Raw genomic sequence first — 24,481 nt, forward strand, 5'->3', positions numbered from 1 at the left:
TGTTGATCAAGAATTAATTTGAAATTAATTTAGTGGTCAAAAGAGACTAATTAAATCTATGGGGACTAATTATGGTAATTAGTTATATTTATATGTGTTGGGCTTATGATCCATGTTGGACCAAGTTTATGTATGGATACATAAAGAGTTGGGCCACATGGACCATGGATTATAAAACCCACGGGTATGGATTTGGGTTATATCCATGACCCTAGAAATCCCACATATAAATAGATACTTCATTGCCCAAAATCGCCACTTGTATCTTCTTGGAGTTCATGGTGTCTTTTGTGTGCATGAAATTCTCTCTCAAGTTCATCCTTTGTCCATGGTGTGTTGTGATTCCATTTGAGGCTTCCACACTATTGCGGCTAAGTTCTTAAGGTCAAATACATCAAGACCTCCAGCCACACAAAAAGGTATGTTACACTATCTAGTATTTTATGTAGTTTGTATGACAATTGCATGCTAGGTATAGGTTCAATATGTTGGAAACCATTTGCATGTATAATTAGTGGAAACATAGATCCAAGGTATTTAGGGTTGTATGTGCACCATAGGATGTTGTATTATACCAAAACCCAACAGTGGTATCAGAGCCATGAGTTGTTTTCAATTATACTTGATGCAAGTTGTTGGAAAAAACTGAAAAAATTGAATTTTTTGTTGTGTCAACAGGAGACTCGACGAGTCCAGTGATGGACTCGACGAGTCCATGAACAAATTCATCCAACTCGTCGAGTTGGTTCATGCACTCGACGAGTTGGAGCCCCTGACAGCATATCTTCGAGTTTTTTTGGCCTGTTTCGGATTAGAATCATTACCACATAGTGTTTTTGTTCATAAAATTTGATTTTTTAATACTATGGTAATGTTTATTCTCATCCAAATAAATGATAATAATCAAAGTTTTAAGTTTTATACATGTTTATATGATGCTTGAAAAATGTTGATTATGAATGTTCATGTTTATGAGTTTGTTTAGATTAATAGAAAAGTTATGTGATAATTTGTTTTCAATCCATATTTATCTTAAAGTTGCTCATGAAATGTGTTTTTTGTAACTTGTCCTCAAGTTATATGAAAATTCACATTTATGATTTTTAAAACTCATAAGATTTCCATAAGTTAGGAAAAATGAAGAGTCTTGTTTTCTTGAACGATTTTAAAGTCTTCCATAACTTGTCCTCAAGTTATGGAACTTGAAGAGTTTATCCATTAAACTTCTTTAAACTCATAGGTTATGAAAATGAAGGTTTTTTTTTCCTTAAATGTTTTTAAAGTCTTCCATAACTTGTCCTCAAGTTATGGAACTTGAAGAGTTTTTTATTAAAACTACTTTAAAATCATAAGTTATGGAAACCATAAGTTTTTGAATTGTTCAAAACTTGTCCTCAAGTTTTGGAATTTGTAAAGTTTCCCCCCATGAATACTTTAGTTCCAAGTTAGCCCTTAGAGTTTTAAAAGTTAAAATTCAACCCTTATACTATTATAATATTAATAGTTAATACTTATATATATATATATATATATATATATATATATATATATATATGTATAAGAACAAAGTCAGTCTTACTGTTAGTAGGTGTCATTCACGAAGTCGGTCTATAAGGGGGTATAAGGTTACTGCCTATAAAATGGCAGTTTAATGGGTGTCCACTCTCACCCACCGCTTCCTTGACTGGTGGAGGGTGGTTAGCCGAACGGGTTTGACAGGACTATGATTCTCCCTTCATTAAAAGTATAATGATAAATACTAAGTAACTAAACACTTATTAAATTCCCAATCTTAGTTACTTAGGAAAATGTGAATTTGGTGCTAACCCATGAAATTCACGCTTTGTACCTTACCAAGTCGTTGGTGGAGCGTGTGTGGGTAACCGGCATACAAACTTGGACTAGTAAGGATAACAAATGGTGACTGAATGTTTATCATAGATCGATGGAGCGCGTGTGGGTAACCGACACATCGATTAGGTGATAATATTAAGGGTACCAAGTGAATTTGCATGGTTATTCACACCTTGTTTTGTGATCCTCGGCATCACAGTCACAAAATTTGAGAGGGCACACTGGAGATTGAAACATGCCATTGAAAAGTTCAATGAATCTCAAAAGATCTAGGAATTTCAAATCCAAGAAAAACCTAATAAAATTATTTTGTTTTCATGGTGGAAATTGGTGAATCATCATTCGCCTACCTTCAAATATTTTATGGCTTCGATTACCGCATCCCTCTTCCAAGTTATAAAATATTGTGTTGGGTCCTAGCCTTAATATTTCTTATTGGGTGTGATATTAAGGACCTAAAAATCAACTAACTTGAATATCTTCCATTGTAGATGTCTAGTTCAGACATCTATGATCTTCCCAAATCTCTTGGAATTTCACTTCCTCCACCCGCTCCAATTATTCTCCCTAACCCACAAGTTTAAGGTCACTCAAGCCCTATTGGCAAGAAAGGTCTATGTGTGATCACATCTTGGAGATGAAGTCACATATTGACAAGCCAGGAGAGTTGGGTGTCAAAGTCTTGAGAAAGTTGGATGTTCAATCACTTTCTAAGTCACATAGTGAGTTCTTTTGGGACTACTATGTGACAGACCATGACTTGAACCTTAATGATCTTACCTATTTGCTTGGTGCTGCTAAGTCAGAAATGATTTTGAGCACTGGTGAAGCAAATATGAATGGAAGATCGACTTCCCAAACCTTCATGGACATTGACAATGGTAACATTGGAAATCCAGAAAAGCTTTCTCTTCCCAATGGAAAGGGATGCGCCATAGTCAACTCGGTTGACCAAATGGTAAAGAGAAAGGCTAAGTATGAGATAGACTCGTGTACCATTCCCAAAGAGTCCATATGTTTCTGTTTCCAAAGGAAGGGGCATTGGTTGCAAAGCTGCCTATTTACCTGAAAGATCATAAGGATGGTAAAGTCAAAAAGGTTTGACTCTACTTCGGGTAAAATCCACTATCTGACTCTATTTAGTTCCTATTCCGAGATTCTTATTACATGATGTGATTGGGTCACATGTTGATGTTTTAAGAGTCAAAGAAAGAGAGGAAGCTTAAAGGAAGTATATGATGATTCTGATTGCGAAGATGAATTTCAATCACATGGTTCGGTGATCAGAATTTTGAGTTGTTACTTAAGAGTTGTGACAGATTGCTTTAGAATAGATAACAACAAAGTTTTCATATGGATTGTAAGGATAAGTTTTTCCACAAAGTTTTAAAATAAAAGAAAAGGGTTTTGATTTTATTTATTTTAAAATATCCTTACAATGGCATTTATGGAAAAGTGTTGCATATATGATTCCATTGACAACAATATTGGTAAGTGGATTTGATTCTTTCTTTTGTGGAAGTGTCTAAATTTATCAAATAAGGAAAGATTCTCATCACCCAAGTTTCAATTGGACCGAAACTTGGATTCATGAAAATTATATAGTATGATGAATGAGAATTCTCGGCTTTGGAAAATTAAGACTAAGTCCTTGGTCACATGTATATGTGAGTCAAGTGAAGGACAAAGGGATTGGGTACACATGGGTGTACGCTGATCAGGTCCACCACAAAGACTATTCGTCATGATTTACTAAAATTTAGTAAATATGAAGAATCAAATTAGGCCGAAAGATAAAAGTTTCTCAAATCTGAAAAGATGGGAGAGTACTTTAGTATCATGTTTTATGATCATCTTAATGATTAAGATACCCTATCACAATTGATCCTCTAAGGACATCTTAGTGCATTCTTATGTCTAAGATGATTAGTCATGAATTATTGGAATGGTTAAATCAAGAAGATGAGTCATACTCCAAGATTGTAATTTGAGTGACAAAATCTTAAGAAGGTTTAAAACACTTGTCAAAATGTTAGAGTAAAATGTTTTCTACTCTTGTACATTTGAAATTGGTAAGTTGTGATGTTTTGGATAAAATAGAGACCAACTTAGGCTAATTGCGTGAAGTGTTAGTCTTGATAAGAATCCGCACTATCCCTTGAATATTTGTTTTGTCAAGGAATAGTTCTTGACAAGAGAGTCTTATATGTCAAGAGGACAGTGGGAGTCTTAAAGGTCTTGAAATTTTCAAGAACTAATCAAGGATAAAACCAATAATTCTTCACTAGCACACGACTTGAGGTTTATAACCTATCGTGTTGACATTTATGTGCCCATTCCAGTTAAAGTTGGCTTTGCATAAGGATTCTGAGAGTTTTCAATTGATTGCATAACTACTTGGAAGCAATGACAGGCCCTTGGGCTGCCAGGTGGCAAGAAGTTAAGACTGCATAAGTTCAATTCATATGAATTTGTAAGTGTCACTAACCTTGTCTTGTGATTATGTTCACATGGAAAGGAATACATACACCATAAAATCTAAGTGTCATAAGGTTTCTCTCATATTCATGAAAATGATGGTGAGGAAACACTTTCACTAAGTAGATTTTAAGTAGATAGCAATTGTGACATTTGCATTCTCAAAGTCGTTAGTGGAGCGTATATGGGTAACCGGCACACTAACATAGCCTTGTGATAAATGGAAAACGTCTAAACAATTGAGACTATGATTACGGTATCCCTTTTCATAGTTCTATAAAATTGTTTAGACACACATGTGAGCTATCTAAGGAAAAGTGTATGATTTTGATAAAGTTTTATCACAGCATCTAGTATTAGAAATTTGAACTTTGGTAAGAGAGTCAATAAAGTATTGATTTCTAGAAGTCCATCTAATTTATGGATACATGTCAAAGCTAGTGGGAGCATAAGCGTTATGATAATAATTATCATGTTAGTGGGAGCATGATTATTATGTTAAGTGTTAATTATAGAAAACAAAAGGATTTCAATTGGGAAAAGTTGTTTTACTATAATTAAGGGAGAGGAAATTATACTTCATTTCAATTCTAAAAGCTTAGATTGAGATTTTTATCATCTTTAGTCAGGAATATATATATATATATATATATATATATATATATATATATATATATGATATTTGTGTTGGAATGGTTCAACATAAGGAAATTATATATATATATATATATATATATATATATATATATATATATATTGCGTTCTCAAAATTCGATTTTGATTACAACATCCCTCTTCAAAGTAAAATTTTGAAAACATGGCAAATAAAAAATATTGTAGCAAAAGACTGGTCTATGATCACTTCTTTATGTGAGACATCATGAATCATGTCCCATATGCTTCGGATATAGGATCGATTGCATGTGCTATAATACTTATCCTTTCTAAATTTTCCAAATGCTCAGGGCATTAAGAGGGGAAAAGTCTAGAATTGGATATGACTAAAATGATTAAGCAATTGTCGAGGATAATATGAGGTTTACCAAAGATTAGTTGCTCATGGACAGTTGGAAGTATAGTGTTAATTTTTGGAAAGGACCATAATTGACATATTCTGAAAAGAGGCAACTCTTGTTCAGAAGTGATAGTCAAAGTGAGAATATGGAAATATTCCCATGGGTGGAAGTTATTCAGTCCGTGTTAGATGAGAAAACTTAATGCAAGAAGGATATTCAAAGCAATGTACTTTGAATTTGAGACTTCGGTTCCATGGAATTGATCTCCATTGGAATGCTCTGTAATGTCTATTGACAAGTCTTTGTGACTTTGTGCATAGTCATTACGAGATGATCAATGCATATAAGTTTAGAATCTAACAGATTTTGTTAAATGGAAGGAATTTGGTATTCTTATATTTATGATAAAGATTTGGGATTGTGAAATGAGCATCATTGGAATCATGTTCAATTGATCTATTTCACAAAGTAAAGATCATAGATAAACATAGTGTGCATACTTGTTGTATGGAAAGACTAGTCTTTAGAAAACATAGTTTACATGCTTGGAGCATGGGACAACTATTGTTTTAATTCAAGTATCAAGTTGATTATTTGAAACATTATACAATGAATAATGAGTAATCAATATGGTGTTTAAATAAAAGGTGTTCTATTTACTCTCAAAGGTGCTTGGGACCATAAAGGATTAGTATTATTCTTGTGTTTCACTTTGCATGTTTTGACTTCCAGAATAACTAGGTTATCCTTTCCGAATGACTAAGTTATTTAAACCATCCACAGTCGATAATACGTTGGAAGTAGGTATTAAGGCAAGAGTGTCATGAATCGGGTTTGTAGATGTCCAAGGTAGTGGACATAGTAAGAGTTACTACCACATTCATGAGTACTCCTGGAATAGGGATTCGAGTATTGGATTCGACCCACGCTCATTTGAATCACTTCATGGATTTTATCACGAGTGATCATGAGACGATAATATCTTATATTCTTCAAACCTAGAGATATGACTTGTTGCCTATGAGTTGGTTATACATTGATTGCACGAAAACGCATTTGGTAACTCGATGTTATAAAACATGCCTTTGTGTATGATTCAACAAGTGGTAGAACAAGCATATGATTCGAAGTTTATCCATTCCTTTTACCCTTGGAGGGATAAAAGCAGTATATGTGGGCCCCTCGATGATTTGGTGATGGAAAACGTAAGTGCTCGTCCGGGCCTGGACTAATTTGATTTGTTCAATTAGTCAGTCGTCATAAATCGGAAATCGGGAAACAAAAAATGGACAGAGAGAATGATTATAATCCATGTCTCAGTCCATACGATATCTAGAATGGAGGAATATATGATCCCTTATCTAATAGACATGTCATTTGATTTGTTCAGAGTTTGACAGCAACTTTAAGAGCTACGATTGCTAGTCGGGATCTTGGAGTCATACTTGAATAATAGTTTTAGACTTATACAAGTGGGAGACTGTTGGATTAGGTGTCTAAGCCCATAACTATTAATGGTATGTATTCGACCCGAGAGTAGCATGGTCCATTTGGGTTGCATATCATCAGGACAATTTGTTAGGATAGACTTTTGAGAGAAGGTTATTTATGGTTTATTAATATATTATAAGTTATAATATATTAATATGAAATCATATATTTTAGTTAGTATTGATCAAGAATTAATTTGGATTTAATTTAGTGGTCAAAAGAGACTAATTAAATCTATGGGGACTAATTATGGTAATTAGTTATATTTATATGTGTTGGGCTTATGATCCATGTTAGACCAAGCTTATGTATGGATACATAAAGAGTTGGGCCACATGGACCGTGGATCATAAAACCCATGGGTATGGATTTGGGTTATATCCATGACCCTAGAAATCCCACATATAAATAGATACTTCATTGCCCAAAATCGCCACTTGTATCTTCTTGGAGTTCATGGTGTCTTTTGTGTGCATGGAATTCTCTCTCAAGTTCATCCTTTGTCCATGGTGTGTTGTGATTCCATTTAAGGCTTCCGTACTATTGGGGCTAAGTTCTTAAGGCCAAATACATCAAGACCTCTAGCCACACAAAAAGGTATGTTACACTATCTAGTATTTTATGTAGTTTGTATGACAATTGCATGCTAGCTATAGGTTCAATACCTTGGAAACCATTTGCATGTATAATTAGTGGAAACATATATCCAAGATATTTAGGGTTGTATGTGCACCATAGGATGTTGTATTATACCAAAACCCAACACTTTGACCTTTTTTATTTATTACTCACAACTTTTTCCTATATAAATTACTAGTAATTGTAACTAAAATTGGTTAAACAAACGCATCAATAAAAAAATTTAGTTATTTATTTATTTTAAATTGCAATATCTACTTTAGTGAGTAACATGTGTATTTTTAAAACAAAAGTTAGAAATTGTTACATTTTCATGTCTTTATTATTTTTTAAATTTTTTACTTGCAACATATCTATACAATGCTATATATATATATATATATATATATATATATATATATATATATATATATATATATATATCGATGGTAAAAAAGAACAACATAACAACTCTTCTTTTATGGTATATATATTTAATATATATAATTGTTTAAAGTACAATGCTATAATTGAAAAAAAACAAAATAATGTTATATATATATATATATATATATATATATATATATATATATATATATATATGTACAATAGTAAGATGCATGTCTTCGAAAACATAAAGTAAATCACTACAATAGAAAACAACAACATAATATAGTTGTTTAAAGTATAATGCTATAACTGGAAAAAATGTCATAAAAAAATTATAGAAATGTATAATCGTAAGATTCTATAAAAATACAATGTTACAAATAAAGTAGGATGTTAATTTTTGTAAAAAAAAAACAATGTGGATTGTAAAAAAAACAATGCTAATTTTGTAGACTAAATCTAAACCTGAAATTATGTTTCAACAACATCATGTATATTGATAAAAGCTGGACTAGTAATCCACATCGAAAGTATCCCGAGTTCCAAGCAGGATTCAAAGCTTTCAGTCACACCTTGATAGTAATGGTAAAATCAGATGTGCATGTCAAAAATGTGATAACCATTACTTCAAGCACCTGACTATAGTGGAACGCCATATATTTATAAATCGTTTCAGTAAGTCGTATATATATTGGATCTATCATGGTGAATCTTTAATTCATCTAGTTGTCTTATGGAGTAACGAAATGGCCGATTTAATCGACGATGTGATGTGGGAGTCGAGAGAAAATGATACCAACCTCGATGAAGGAACCTCAAATACATGGGGTAGCGATGTAGATGATGATTTTGCACAGTTGTTAAAAGAAGTGGAAACTAAATTGTATCCTGGTTGCACCTTTTCTTCCCTTGAGTTTCTAGCAAAGTTAATGCACATCAAGGTGAACAATAAATTGACTGATAGTTTATTTGATCAACTCCTTGAGTTGTTACAATCAACATTTCCTGAAGGAAACAAGGTTCCCTTTTCACATTATCTAGCCAAAAAGAAACTAAAGTCTATTGATATGGGGTATGAGTCGATACATGTGTGCAAAAACGATTGTTTTCTCTTTTGGAAAGAACATGATTCATTACAAGTTTGTCGCGTTTGTAAAGAGAGCTGATGGATCGATAAAAGTACCAAGGGTAAAAAAGTAGCTCATAAGGTGTTACGGTACTTTCCTGTGACCCCTAGACTACGACGTTTTTATTGTTCGACGTTTATAAAATGCATGTTGATTTGGTAATTTTGGTTTGTGGTGATTATTTGCTAAAAACTTTGTTAATTGGGTTTTGTCCCAAGTACAAGAAGTAGCAATGTACTTTGGTTTTTTTTTTGTCTTTAGTTTAAAAATAGCAATATACTTTGGCATCATAGATTAGTTAATTTTAGTTTGTGGTGATGATTTGCTAAAAGCTTTGTTAATTGTGCTTTTGTCCCAAGTGCAAGAAATAACAATATACTTTGGTGTTTTGTCTCTAGTTTAAAAATAACAATAAACTTTGGCATCATAAAATGCATATTGATTTGGTAATTTTGGTTTGTGGTAATTAGTAAATGGTAATTTTGGTCTAGGAAACTTAATAAAATTTATGCTTACATTTTTATATTAAATGTTTTGCAGGTTATTCTTGAGAAGAACTCGACGAGACTGTACACTCGCATCGAATATACTGTTTCCACATTTTTGTAATTGAATCTAATAACATTAAGGTTTTAAACAAATGAATGTCATATATTGTTTTTAAGCAAAAGTGTTTACTGGTTAATCTATTTTAAAAATGAAAATTTTCTTTATAATTTTCGGGACGTTACATAAATCTTGTATGATTCATCGAGAAATCAATTTTTCAATTTGTTTTTGGTTGTTACTTATTTTCATATAATCAATTGGTTAATTGTCATTATTGAGAAATCAATTCCTCCATTTACTAATCTCATACTCAGGCTTCAATTAGCCAGTAATAGTGCAATGAATTTGATTTATATTTGAAAAACAGAATCCACCAAAGACTAAAAACACAAATAAGTTAGATATTAGTCTATAAACATGATTGGAATTAGCTAGTTGGGTATGTGTCTAAACACCCAACTAGATCCCATCAAATCTTACTTGTTTCCTCTTAGTATTACAAGTATACACATGACTAATATACCCTCTGAATATGTTACCACAAACCCATATCCCCACCAGTGGTTTATTCTCTGGAGATCAAAACCTATTCATCATTATCCACACTTCAGTAGAGGGGACATGTACTTAGCAGAAAATCCCAAGTAATGTTATGAAGAGCCTTCTCATCTTTGAAAGATGCTAAACTGCTATATGTACTCCCACGCATGCAAGCAATGAGCCAACTCAAAATGCTGGAACAAACGAATCTCTTCGCCTCTTTGTTGGATGTACACTAGTTTCTTTGTTGCCTTTTTTCATCATTGCCACAAACTCATCATAGTTGATCCGACCATCCTGCAAAATTTATGGTTAATTCACTTGCCTCATGCATGTTGATGTCATTGTAAAGAATTTTTTATGTTTTTAGAGCATCCACAATGCATAGTTCAATGAGAGAGTTGAATGAGGTGACATGCCTAATTGACATTCAATGGATTAAACTCTATCATTGTGGGATGCTATGTTGGCATTAAATTGATATGGAGTTCAATGACCATTAAACTCTTCAATGTGAAAAAAGGAAACGTTATATATATATATATATATATATATATATATATATATATATATATATATATATATATATATATATAGAGAGAGAGAGAGAGAGAGAGTTAGGTTATCACTATCTATTATATGCATGTATGATTGATTTTAGACTAATCATTTTAGTTATTTTAAGAAAGTAATTAATGGATAATACATGTTGAATATATAATGGATATTAATTACATCTTCAACATTTAATATGCATTAATTACTTTTTCTTAAAATAATTAAAATAATTGGTCCAGAATCAATCATACATGAACACAATAGATAGTGAAAACATTTGAACCTAATTCTATATATATATTCATTTGAACTTTATTGAGTTCAATGTATTGTAAGAAAATTAGTGTAGAGTTGTATAGTAAATAAAATGATGATGTGTCAATCCATTAAACTCTAATAAGTTTAACGCATTGTGGATGCCCTAAATTTGACTACTTACGTTATCACTATCAATCTCGGATACTATTTCCTTTATATCTCTACCGTCGCTTATACCATATTCCCGGATTGCTTGCTCCAGTTCTTCAATAGTTATGTAACTGACATCAAAGAAAAGAGTCAAATATTACATATTAATCATTAATTATCTGTTTGTTTAGATAGTGGATTCTAGGACCTAGGTTTACTTAGTTACCCGCTGTTATCTTTATCGAAGTATTGGAATGCAGTATAGAGATGCTCTTCTCTATCCATTCTGTTCATATGCATTGTTGCTGTTATGAACTCGTCATAATCTATTGTTCCATTCCCATCTGCATCAGCCTGTTTTATTTTGATCAATTTTTTTGTTCAAATAAGAACTCAAATAATCAAGAAAATTTGGTATGATTATCTTACTGCTTCCATCAATTGTTTGACTTCGGTTTCTGTTAGCTTTGTCCCTTGCTTGGAAAGTCCATGCTTTAGCTCCTCGAGTGTTATTGTTCCATTGTTATCAGTATCCATGCCTTTGAACATTTCCTTCAGTCCCATGATTTCTTCTTCAGAGAGGCATCCAGCAATAACCTATTCATTCAAGAACAATCACAAAATCTTATACCCCTTTGGCGCTTTGCTTTTGTAGCTTCAAAACGTAGAAAATTTCTTTGATTTTGAAGCATAATGACGTATTAGATGGAGTAATAAGTACCCGTAGAGCGACTTTCTTGAACTTGTTCATTGCTCTAAATTGTTTTAGTCTACCCATAACAGCGTTGTCAAGTGGCTTATCTGGTGCTTCACCATCTTCTTTAATCCATGGATGAGCTGAAGAAAAAAGTTGCAAGATATATTTCATCTATCATGATATTGATAGATTCTCATTACACAATATTTATAGATTATTTATGTCTTTTTATTTTTTACTTACAAAGAACTTGATGTGCAGTCAACCGCTGCTTTGGATCGGAATTTAACATCTTCCTAACAAGGTCCTTGGCCTGTGGAGATATCGTAGGCCACGGATCGCTTGAAAAGTCGACTTGCCCACGTAAGATTGCATTAAATATTCCATGCTCGGATTCTGTGACATAAAAGTTTCTTCAGTTTAATTGTTGTAGCTAGTTTTTTTGTTATCAATTTAAAACCAAAGCTCGCATTCTGTAACATATAATTTGTTAATTTCATCGATATCGATGCATGGTTATTTGTTTGCTGATATAAGAAATCTCTATCATAATTGCTTAAAAAATTATACTCTATGTACCATAATCAATTAATCATACCTGCCCAGAAAGGAGGAACTCCACATAGAAGAATATATAACATGACACCGATGCTCCAGATATCAACTTCTGGCCCGTATTTTCTTTTCAAGACTTCGGGTGCGATATAATACGCACTTCCAACGATATCACTAAATACCTCGCCTGCATTAAATCGTTAAGATTAATTCGTATCATGCATATGTTACATATATTTAGAGTTTTGGTTGTCTTTGTATAACAGGGGCAAATTAGTTTTGCTTAAATTGCTTCTGAAATTGTCATCTCTTTGTGAATTCCATTTTGTGCAGGGAAAATATAAAACATATGTATAGAAGAATATAATAGAGATATGTATAACCTTGTTTATAGAACACTGATAGACCGAAATCTGTAGCCTTGAGGGGAGCGTTTTCATCTTTACTTAAAAGAAGAAAGTTTTCAGGCTTTAGATCTCTATGGATAACACCCATAGAATGACAAGTATGAACGATCTGAACAATTGTCCTTAGCAACGATGCAGCACCCCTCTCGGTATAATGACCCTTGGCGATAATCCGATCAAATAACTCTCCACCAGCGCACAATTCCATCACCAAATGCACCGAGTGCTTGTCTTCAAATGCCCCTTTAAGATCTACAATATTATTCTGCCCGCTCAAATGATGCATAATCTGTACTTCCCTCCTAACATCCTCCATATCTTCCTTATTTACAAGTTTTCGTTTGGCTATCGTCTTGCATGCAAATTGTTCTCCTGTCTGTTTATTCGTGCACAAATGGGTGACACCAAACTGGCCCCGACCGAGCTCTTTGCCGATGGTGTATCCTGTCCGGACATCTTCCATTGGGCGTCCCAAGACGGTGCCAATAGGGGATGGCTTGCCGGATTTTTTGGTTGGAGATGGAGATGCGCTTTGAGGTGTTGCTCTTGTTGGATCGTTTCCGGATCTTTCTTCATTATTATCCTCGGTTTTTGGGTGCCCATCTTCAGTTGGAGGTTCTTTTTGGGAACAACAGTTCCCCATTACACGATTGGAGGGTGTTACCTGGCGACGACGAGAACAAAGAGGAAAATAGGGTTTTGGAAGGTTGAAGAAAAGAAAGGTTTAGAGAGAGAGAGTCAGTGAAACACGTACAGAGATGGAAAGAGATCAAGAGAAGAGAAGGAGAGAGAAAGGTCATGACAGATTGCAAAAGGGATGATAGCGGTGTGGAAACGAGATGATTTTTGGAGGGAATGATGGGGAGGGATTATAGGGATGGGAATGGTTTATAGATTTTCTCAATTTCATTTATTCACAGGTCGAATGGTAGATTACAAACAAATAATCCTCAGATTATACAGTTAAGTCAATGGTGAAGTTTGTGCTCCACAACCACAAATTCGGAAGAGAGAGAGAGAGAGAGAGAGAGAGAGAGAGAGAGAGAGAGAGAGAGAGAGGCTTTATGTGTAGTATTTAATCACGCGGTAACAAGATTATAAAACTATATCTAATTATTTATTTTACAATCACGAATTAATGTTTATGCTTTCAATAGTTAAATAAATTTTCAAATAGAGAGTTATGATTTTCCATTTCTACAGCCAATCCATAGCACTTTGTTGGAGTAATTCAAGTAATAAATATTTTGAGTCAACTTACAAAATAGTTTTAAATTATAATTTTTTTAAAAAAATCTAAAAAACCTATAAAAATGTTGTGTTTTCGTACCATTTTCTCCGAGTTCAACCGATAACAAATTAATTTAGGATTATTTCTTAACTGACTAAAAATATTGAGACTTTTCTGCAAAATATTTATTTTTATTTTTATTATTAGTTTTATTATTTTACTTAAAAATATAAATAAATATATTATTTTTAAAATTCATTATTATTAATATTATTAAATAAGCACACATATAAATACATATTTATACATATAAAAACGTATTTGTATATTTTCAAGCAAATGGGATAGTATATAAGCGTGAATACTATCTTACTAACGGGATATATATCCTACCTTATATTTTTTAGTGAAATAGTTCACATGCCCGAACCACGAAAAAAGAAAAAAGTGTAATCATGTAGAAGAGTCAGATAGGAAGAACGTGAAGCGAACATTTGGTGTACTCAAGAGGTGTCGGTAAGAACTAACAGTCGAGGCTCGATCATTTGAATTGAAAAGCTTGCAACACATAATGTACGCGTGCATCCTATTCCATAATATGATTCTTGATGACGAAGAAAGAAAGATATGTCGATACAACGAAAATGAAGTTTTGTCATACGTTGAATGAGTAGTCGTTGGTACACAATAGTATAGGGCAAATAGAAAAGAAATACATTATCACAACATTCATCATTCCATGCGTGCGGATTTGGTGGAGCATGTTTATAGAGACCACATACAGCCCCAAACAAAGTATTAGCACGATGATTTATTTAACGAACCAGATGAAGATTCGGATATATTCGTCGAGGACTCAGACGAGGATTCGGATGACGATGACAAGGATGACGATGATGAGGACGACGATTCTGAGTGACGTAGTCTGTTTTTTTTTTTTTTAAATTCGGATATTATGTAATTCTTAATTACGTTTTGTAGGTTGTATTTTTTTTTAAATCTAGGTTGTTTTTATACAATATTGTGTTTTTTATTTTATTTATTATTATAATTATTTTGTTTTAAAATCTTGAATGTTTTTTATGTATCCTTTTTTATGTAATTTTTTTAAGTAATAAAGTATTTTAATTTTAATTAATTTTTATGTTTATTAATCATTTTTAATAAATTATACTTGATTTTTTTTTTAATTAGAAATCTTGAATATCAATTATTTTTATTTAACAAAAATAAAAGTGAAATGTTATAATTTCTTGCCCTTTGGTGAGTAAAAGGAGAATGAAGGAAAAACTGACAAGACATTTGTTACATCCAAAAAATTCTAACAAATTTAAAACTTTTCAAAAACTACTTTTTTTTACTAATAGAAGGGTTATGAAACGTTGTTTTCAAAACATTATTTAAAATCAGAGTCTCTTAAGATCAAATTAGTCGAAAACCAAGGATGCGTACAATCACGCCTTCGCCTTGCCACGGTCCATTGAAGTACCTGAAACCATAAACCAAAACTGTAACCACGAAGATTAGTGAGTTCCCCCAAAATACCACCACACAAATAGATAACATATACAAACAAGCATACTCAAATATTCATGCCTGACCCAATCAGCCTCGGGCTGGAATACCAGACATGTCTATGATGGGCCCAGTCATCCCCAGGATGGAATACCCTCATATTGATGGGATTAAAATAACTTTTAATCTATGAAGATCGATTAGATCTTGAACAAGTATATGAATGTAAAATAACAAGAACGCAATAATAAGAACAAAATAGCTTGAATCAAACGTGTCGAATGATTAAATAAAATCCTCAGAAGAGCTCGACTAAGAACATCAACTGTAGAGGATTAGAAGATTACAAGAACGATTAAAGAAAAATATTATACTCTGTATGAATCGCTATATCGATAATCTCAGCAATCTTAACCTAATATGCATGCAAGCATTTAACTTATATACAATACATAAAAGGCTCTCGGTTGGACAGGCCCAAACCGGAGAATACAAGGCTAAACTAACGAGCCCAAAAGACGCAACATCAAAACTATCTTCAGCCCAACAATCTCCCCCTTTGCGTCAATTTGGAGCGAGACCTTCACTTCTTACTTGGGCCGGCAGCTGAAGCTGGTACCTTCTTCTTCACGGTACTAAACAGACACTTGGTTATGGAGAGGATGGTCTGTCTAAACCGGATGTACCAATTGATCATATCATTGAAGTACTTGATGTCATCAGCCGAATTCTCCTTACACCACTTGATAATTGATAAGACGTGTTCCAAGCAAGCTGTGGTGTAAAGGTGCTTATCAGCTAAAGCGAAGAGACATTTCTGTCCTTTGGCTCTAGTGAACATCACTGAGTTTCGCCTCGGATCTATCTTACCCATTTGCATTTGATTTAGATCACTGGCCGATCCCACAGGTGCGACTTTCGGTTTCTTCTTAAAAATTGTGGCGACCTCCTGATCCATTTGGGCAACCTCCATGATGTAGCATGCCAACATCCTTTTGACATGGTCTATGATGGGACCATATTCGGTTTCATCTGTCAGCAGGATATTGTACAAGACTATCCAGTCATGAGGATTCAGATTCGGCAGATCCGCCAGGGAGATGATGTGGGCAGTTCTTGCAGATCCTCGGATGAGCTTGAACTTAACGTTTGTGAATCTCCCCACGGCATAAGGCTTCAGCACCCGAACATTAACAATCTTCTGGGCGCTCCATGTAAGGTATTGAGGGCGAGCGGCCTCCAGGTAGAAGTCAATGAGTTCCCTGTCAAGCTCATCGTTCGGATGCGGGACTTCAAAAATGTTAGAGAAGACGTGGAAGATGAACGCCTTTCGAGTCAGCGGCATATCAAATTGCGAATCGACAGAATTGTTGCAGTCGAATGATATCACCGGCTCGAGCCATAGTATGCTTGGAGTCTCTATGGCCTCTTTTATCATACGATCCCTGGTCCAGGCAGGGAAGAGCAACTTTCGGCTCTCAAGGAGATCGTGGGCTTCTTTTTGCTTTCGTTCGGCTTCTTCAGCCTCACGCGCCACACGACTGGCATCGTCATCAGCATTGCGACTGTTCTTTCTTTTTAACATGTCCGCAATGGTCTCCTTGTCTTCATCTTCATCTTCATCTTCATCTCCTCCCTCAGCTAGGTTTTTGCCCTTGTTCTTCACACCCGAACCCGAGGCATGACCAGTTGGGAGTGGTTCGGTTGTGTAAGTAGCTTTGGAGGAAGGAGGTGGTTTCGATCCTTTCTTCTCATCTCCCCCTTGTTTCGGAATGGACACGAAACTCGGTAGGCCTTCAATTTTGCTTAAAAGGTCCATGGCCAGAGAGAGTTTTTCAGCAAGGGTGCGCCTCACCGAATGGTTTAGGATGGGGTCATGTGCTTCCAGGATGTTGGATAGAGCTGCGTGGACATCCGAAACACACGTCTTTATGACTTCCCTCTCGGATCGAAGAGCTTCCAATTGTTGTTCGGAGTTGGAAAGCTGCATGCTCTTGACCTTTAGGGCAGTAGTCTTGCTCGCCAAGACGTCCATCAGAGAATTTTCTGCCGCAAGATCCTCTTGTAGCTTTGCCAGGCGGGCATCGATGGAGGCACGAAGTGCCGAGTTGTCGTCGCTAAGATGTTGTCTGAGAGTAGCAAATGAAGACAGATCCGTTGAGACAAACTTGGCCAATTGTTGAACAACTGGTTCCAGAGTTGTCTTGGTGGCGTCGGCGCTCTCCTGCAAAGACTGCAGCAGGACAGAAGCGTCATTGAATAGTTTATCGACTTTTTCGGTCCCAGCCTCACAGGCTCGGGTGGAGGCGTCGATAGCAGCAGTTGCTGAGGCCACGGAATCATGTTGAGCCCGGGAGAAGGCGTCAACGATCTTCTGAAGGGCAGCTTCAGACAAAGAGGACTGCTGGTTGGATGAGGAGGCGAGAAGTTGATCAACCTTCTCGTTAAGCTCGCGAAGATGCTTCTTTGTCACTGGAGCATCATCCTCCTCATCACTCTGAAATTGAAACGGACTATAGTAGACCGATTCGAAGTTCATGTGATCACCACCAAGGTATTGATCACCGCCATCGGAGGCGTCTTCGGGAGATTGAGGTGGTGGTGAAGCTGGGGGTGTTATTGGTTTGGTAGGTTCAGGTTGAGTGGGTGGGGGGTTAGTTTCGGGTGGTGGTTGTGTATGGGTAGGGTCGGTTGTATGTGTTTGAGTTTGTGGTGGTTCGGTTACAGGAGGGGTTTCGGTAACTGGTGGTGTTTCGGTTGATGTGGTGAATATTGGTGGAGGTATAGGGATAGAGGTTGGGGGAATAGTGGGGTTTATGGTGGGAATGGAAATAGGAATTGTTGGTGGAGGTGAAGGAACTGGGGATTGATGAAGTTCCATCTCTGGGGTTGGGGACCGAGGTGGTGTGTTGCCTCGTTGAGGAGATTCGTCTCCTTGTGATCCTTCAGAGTCCGAACTCCCACCTTCGGATTCGCTTGAAGAGGAGGGAATAAGGAGCTTTCGCTTCTGTTGGGTCTTCCTCCTTTTCGGTTGTGGGGATGAAGCAGCCTTCGGTTTTTTTCGCTTTTTGGGAGAAGGTCCCTTTGGAGCTTTGGACACTTGCTTCCCCTTCTCTGCCTTTTTGCCCCTGGCCACCGGTTTATCGGCATCATGAATCGATCGCAGCATGTCCGGTGTCAGTTCCCTCGGACCAGTTGGCCTAAACTCCTTGATTGTCCTGATCAGTCTGCTATCGGCGGGCACATCGGCATACATCGACTCCGGGATAGAGCCAATGAATGAAAATTTTGATGCATCGGATACGATGATCTTCTTGGTATGAAATGTACCAATAGAAGACATCGATGCTCCATCGGCTGTTGGAACATTGAACCTGTCCATTGCCCATCTTGTGATCAAGATCCAGAACCGGGCCAGCGACACCTCAGAGTGTCGGGATGAGGAAGAGAGGCTCTGAATCAGTTGTTGCCAAAGAACAAACCCATAGTCTAGGTTTATCCCGTTGTACACCCCATACATTATCGAAAGGAAAAGACGACTTGCACCGTCATATCCGGAGCTCCTCTCTGACATTCCACTGGGGCGGTAGGCAGGACTTCTTAAACTTGGCGACGGAGGTGAGAACCTCTGTGTAGCCCATGTTGTAAAACATGTTGTACAACATCCCAACCGGAATCGTCTCCGGGTGAACTCGCGATGGGTCAGCAGCAAACCCTAACATAGTGCAGAAATGGGGGCGAGAAATCGAAGTCTTGTGCTCTGCCACTTCAAAGAATACCCGGTCGACGGCCTTGTCGTAGTAAGCCGTCGCATAGACCTGTGATAAGGTCACCATTGGCACCGTTTCAATTCTTGACAATGCAGGAGCAAGCTGGGAGTACTTGAGGCATTCGATGACCGGCGACATATAGGAATCATACGCCAGTGGGTTCAGATCAATGACTAGGCATTGTTGGGGTCGGATGGGAAGAATCTGAGAAGTTGCATGAACAGAAGAAGATTCAGCCATTGTTGCAGGTTTGGAGAAGAAGATGACCGGGAGAGTGTTTGGAAGTATTTTTGCTTTGGAAATTATGGAGGCAGTAAAGAGGTAAAAGGTGGTGTAGACGGCCTTTTATAGTGGGTGATAGGAGAGAGAAAAATCGTTTCAAATCTCTTATGGAAATACGAAACGGGTTTTTGAGTGACTGATTGGTGACAGTTGGGGCGTGCGAGGATCACGTAGGAGAGAGAGTGTCAGTTTCCTAGGATTACGCCGCCCAATAAGCGCCGGTTCAGAGAGAGGAACCGTTTCCATTTCCACACGCGCCTTTAAGCCAGAGTGATGACTCTTCAATATCGCACACGCGTCCATAAGTGTCAGAAAAAGCGCGGCCGTTTCAAATTCACGCGCCCTCCTTTTTACCGTCGTTTGAATTTCTATCCATTTAACTCCCGCCGAGTCAGCAACTTTTTGTCTTTTCCCCTTTTAAACGGCTGTTTTCAATTAATGACCCACATGGCTAATTTTTGACCACAACTTCATGAGTAACCATCCAGTAATAATCTAGCCTGTAAAATAATTAGTAACGGAGTTTTTGAAAATCTAGGATTTTCGTGCAAAGAGTGTAAAAGAAAAAGAAATAAAGCAACTCTTTTTAGGATAATCTGTGATGTCAATAACGACACGAAACTGATGATCCCGGGCACGAATCTCTTCCTTCAAGGTCAAGAGAGACCTCAAAGTGTTAGTGTGGAATCCCGTTGAATTACGATCAAACATTTATTAATAAATGTTGAAAGGCTTCTTTTAATTAGGCTTATTAAGGGTGGTTTCGCTTTGAGTCATCAATCCAATTCTTGATATAAGAACGAAAGTGAACAAAGTACTTGTGAGACCGGTGTAGTCTGTTGAACAAGTAGGTTGTAGTTGATTTTGTAGTGGCGTGGATTAATAGGAAATCTCAGATAAAATTTAAAACTGGATCCCTTGGGAAGAAATGTTATGGTGAGAAACAATTTCATTGGAATCACGCAAAAGAAAAATTGAGATTCCTTGAAGGTACATTCGTCAATTCATTGGTGATAACTTGATCAAATTAATTGGTCACCGTCAATTCATTGGTGTTGAATTTTGGGTTTCACTCAGCTCGTAGTGGCACGAAACTAAGATCATAAACACAGATGTTGTGTAACCGTAAACCTCAGTGGTAGTTTCTGAGAGTCTCAAGGGTTACAGTGATGAAACGAATGTAATGGAGAAGTGTAATGGGGATGGTGTAAGAAAACATAGTACCTCTGCTGCGAACATAAGGACCAAGCAAGAGACTCTTAACTCATGTGAGAAGAGAGTGAGGTAGCTCACGATTAGAATAAATGAGTTAGCCTTATTGGGAAGACAAGGTTTGTGTATACCAGGTCATGAAGGCTATTATTCAAAATCTTATGAGGCTTGGGACACATACAGCATCATGCTTCTAGGGACAGTTAAGTAAGTCATCAAATATATCCCCATAAACGAATGAGCACTCAAAAAAAAATTAAATAAAATATTTTTGGAGTTTTTGAATAAAAAATAGAAATAACATTAAAAAAATTAGACTTAAAAAAATTATAAAAGAGTTAAAAGAAAAAAATCTTAAGAAAAAAACTTTGGAAATAGTTGAAAAACCGAACCCGAACGTTCGGTTGGTTTCGGTTGGGAAAAAGTTGAAAAACCGAACCCGAGCGTTCGGTTGGTTTCGGTTCTAGAAAATTTTGGAAAACCGAACCCGAACCTTCGGTTGGTTTCGGTTCAAGAAAATTTTGAAAAACCGAACCCGAACCTTCGGTTGGTTTCGGTTCTAGGAAATTTTGAAAAATCGAACCCGAACCTTCGGTTGGTTTCGGTTTAGAAAAATTTTGGAAGACCGAACCCGAACCTTCTGGAGGTTTCAGTTTTGGAAAATTTTAAGAAACCAAGGAGTTTAGATATGCAATTTGGAAAAAACTTTTACACAAAGAAAAACAAATTGTACAAGAAATATACAACACATAAAAGCTACCTTTGAAGTAATGAGCGAGTCAGATGGTTGAACCGAACCCGAACGTTCGGTTGGTTTCGCTTCTTATGTTTGAGTTTTAGAGGTAGTGTGAGGTACTGACTCTGATTCCATCATACCTAGCTCTTGCAATATTTTATTGAATGATGCTTCAGGAAGAGCTTTGGTAAAGACGTCAGCCAGTTGATCAGTGGTTCTTACGAAGTGAATTTCGACATTTCCATCTTCCACATGATCTTTGATGAAGTGATACCTCAGTGCTATGTGTTTGGTTTTAGAATGTTGCACTGGGTTATGACAGATCCTAATTGCACTTTCAGAGTCACAATATAGTGGGATCTTCTTCATATTGAGTCCATAGTCTCGAAGTTGACTCTGGATCCAAATCACTTGGGATGTGCAGGATGCAGCGGCAATGTATTCCACTTCGGCAGTAGACAGCGACATACACGTTTGTTTCTTGGATTGCCAGCTGACCAACTTCCCATCAAGAAATTGACAGCCACCAGTTGTGCTTTTACGGTCGAGTCCACATCCTCTAAGGTCAGCATCAGAATAGGCTTGAACGAAGAAGCCTGAATTAGATGGATACCATAGACCTAAGGAGGTGGTTCGCTTGAGATAGCGTAGGATGTTCTTTACTGCCAGCATGTCAGGTTCGCGTGGGTTAGCCTGAAATCGAGCACAATAACATACAGAAAACATGATATCAGGCCTGCTAGCAGTTAAATACATCAGTGAGCCTATCATTTGACGATAGAGCGTGATATCGACAGCCGGTTTATCTAGTGAAGGGGTAAGCTTGGTGCCGAATGCCATTGGGACTTTGACTTTTGAGTCTCCCATCATGCCAAACTTCGCTAGGAGAGTCTTTGTGTAAGCTTCCTGATTAATAAAGATGCCTACGGGTCCCTGTCTTATGTTTAAACCAAGGAAAAAGTTAATAGGACCCATTGAGCTCATTTCAAACTTAGTCTCCATCAACTTTCTGAATTCAGCTATTAAGCTGGGATTCGTGGAGCCAAAGATGATGTCATCGACATAAATTTGAACTATCATAAGGTGGTTACCTTCCTTTTTGCGAAAGAAGGTTGGGTCAACCGAACCTTGTTTAAATTTAGACATCTTTAAAAATTTTGTAAGCGTTTCATACCAGGCCCTCGGAGCTTGTTTGAGGCCGTACACAGCTTTATCCAGAATATAGCAATGATTTGGATACTTTTCATTCACGAACCCAGGAGGTTGCTCCACATACACAGTTTCTTCGAGTTCTCCATTGAGAAATGCACACTTTACATCCATTTGGAAAACCTCAAAGTTTTTATGAGCAGCATAAGCCAGAAATATTCTAACAGATTCTAGCCTAGCTACTGGAGCGAAAGTCTCTTCATAGTCTATTCCTTCCTCCTGACAGTATCCCTTGACCACCAGACGAGCCTTGTTCCTTATGACATTACCTTCCTTGTCCATTTTGTTCCTAAAAACCCATTTAAGACCAACAACCGAAGCATCTGGAGGAGTTGGAATGAGGCGCCAGACTTTGTTCCTTTCGAACTCATTCAGTTCGTCTTGCATTGCTTGAACCCAATCAGAGTGATCGAGGGCAGTGTTCACTGTCTTTGGTTCAACTTTTGATACGAATGAGTTAAACATACAAAACTCAACCTTTGAAAATAAGGATGTCTGTTTTGCCTTCAGTTGAGATCGGGTCAGAACCTTTTCAGATACATCACCAACTACTTGAGAGATAGGATGATCTCTGGTCCATTTGGTAAGAGGAGGGTAATTCGGATCAAAGGTTGGGTCTAGTTCAGCATTGATCATTTCTTGCGGCTCAGATTGGCTATCGTAATCAAGCGTCATATCATCATGCTCCCCCTCAATTGATGAGTCTTGAGAAACATGAGGTTCAGGGGTTTCTTGTGGTGCTGGACTTTCAGACGCTGAAGCACCTTCGTTTGGAGGGGCATCCTCGGTTGGAGAGGCATCTTCGGTTGGTGAAGGACCTTCGGTTGAAGATGTAGAGTTTGGCTCCCCCTGGACTTGTGAGCTTGGCTCCCCCTCGACATGAGAACTTGGCTCCCCCTCGATTGAAGCATTGTTGGATGGAGATTCATCAGTGAGCGATTCTCCTTCATGCATTCTTCTTGTAGGATCTTCGACAATTTGCTTCATATGATCAACTTTGTTGTCAGCTACACCTGCTTCTGAGAGAGAAGCTTTTTCCGGTTCGTCAAAGAGTTCCATAAATTTCTCGTATAAGTTGGCGATTGAGACTGTGACATGGCCAGTTTGAGGAAAGATTTCCCCGGCAGTGTCATCTGTGGCCTGTAGCTTCTTGACATAGCTATCGTCGAAGGTCACATAGTATGTCTCTTCAATCCTTCTTGAACGTTTGTTTAGGACCCTGTACGCCTTGGATGTGAGTGAGTAACCCAGAAAGATTCCCTCGTCGGCTTTGACATCAAACTTGTTGCGGTGTTCTTTAGAATTAAAGATGAAACACCTTGAGCCAAACACATGGAAAAATTTCACATTGGGCTTTCTGTTGTTTATTATCTCATATGGTGTGAGCGTGAATCGCTTGTTGAGATAGGACCTGTTCTGTGTATAACAAGCAGCAGAAATAGCGTCAGCCCAAAAATAAAGAGGTAAGGAAGCGAAACTTAGCATAGTTCGGGCAGCTTCACATAAGGATCGGTTTCGTCTTTCGACTATTCCGTTCTGTTGTGGTGTGTAGGGAGCTGAGAAATTGTGACTAACTCCCTTTTCTGCAAGAAACTCTTCAAACTCCTTGTTCTTGAATTCGAGACCATTGTCGCTCCTGATGTTGCGAACGACCTTCTTGAGCTGGACTTCAATTTGCTTGATAAACACTTTCAGCTTTTGAGTCGCTTCAGATTTGAGCTTTAGAAAGAACACCCATGTAAATCGTGAAAAGTCATCAACGATAACAAGAATATACTTGCTACCACCAATGCTTTCGATAGATGAAGGACCACACAAATCGATATGAAGCAATTCGA

At 36.9% G+C, this 24,481-nt stretch overlaps 1 protein-coding gene across 1 annotated transcript; it reads right to left on the bottom strand.

The window, feature by feature from the left end:
• Window positions 1–9,863: 9,863 nt before the first annotated feature.
• Window positions 9,864–13,620, bottom strand: LOC145093680 (calcium-dependent protein kinase 34-like). The gene is made up of 8 exons (XM_079031894.1): window positions 12,665–13,620; window positions 12,325–12,468; window positions 11,970–12,122; window positions 11,751–11,866; window positions 11,459–11,626; window positions 11,256–11,383; window positions 11,061–11,160; window positions 9,864–10,360 (listed from the first exon to the last, which is right to left on the bottom strand). Exons 1-8 carry the CDS (start codon window positions 13,329–13,331, stop codon window positions 10,250–10,252), a joined length of 1,587 nt encoding a protein of 528 aa, XP_078888020.1. The 5' UTR covers window positions 13,332–13,620; the 3' UTR covers window positions 9,864–10,249.
• Between the last annotated feature and the right edge of the window lie 10,861 nt (window positions 13,621–24,481).

Source organism: Lactuca serriola, chromosome 3, assembly GCF_051521515.1.
Source record: "Lactuca serriola cultivar US96UC23 chromosome 3, Lser_US96UC23_V15, whole genome shotgun sequence".
NCBI lineage: Eukaryota > Viridiplantae > Streptophyta > Magnoliopsida > Asterales > Asteraceae > Lactuca > Lactuca serriola.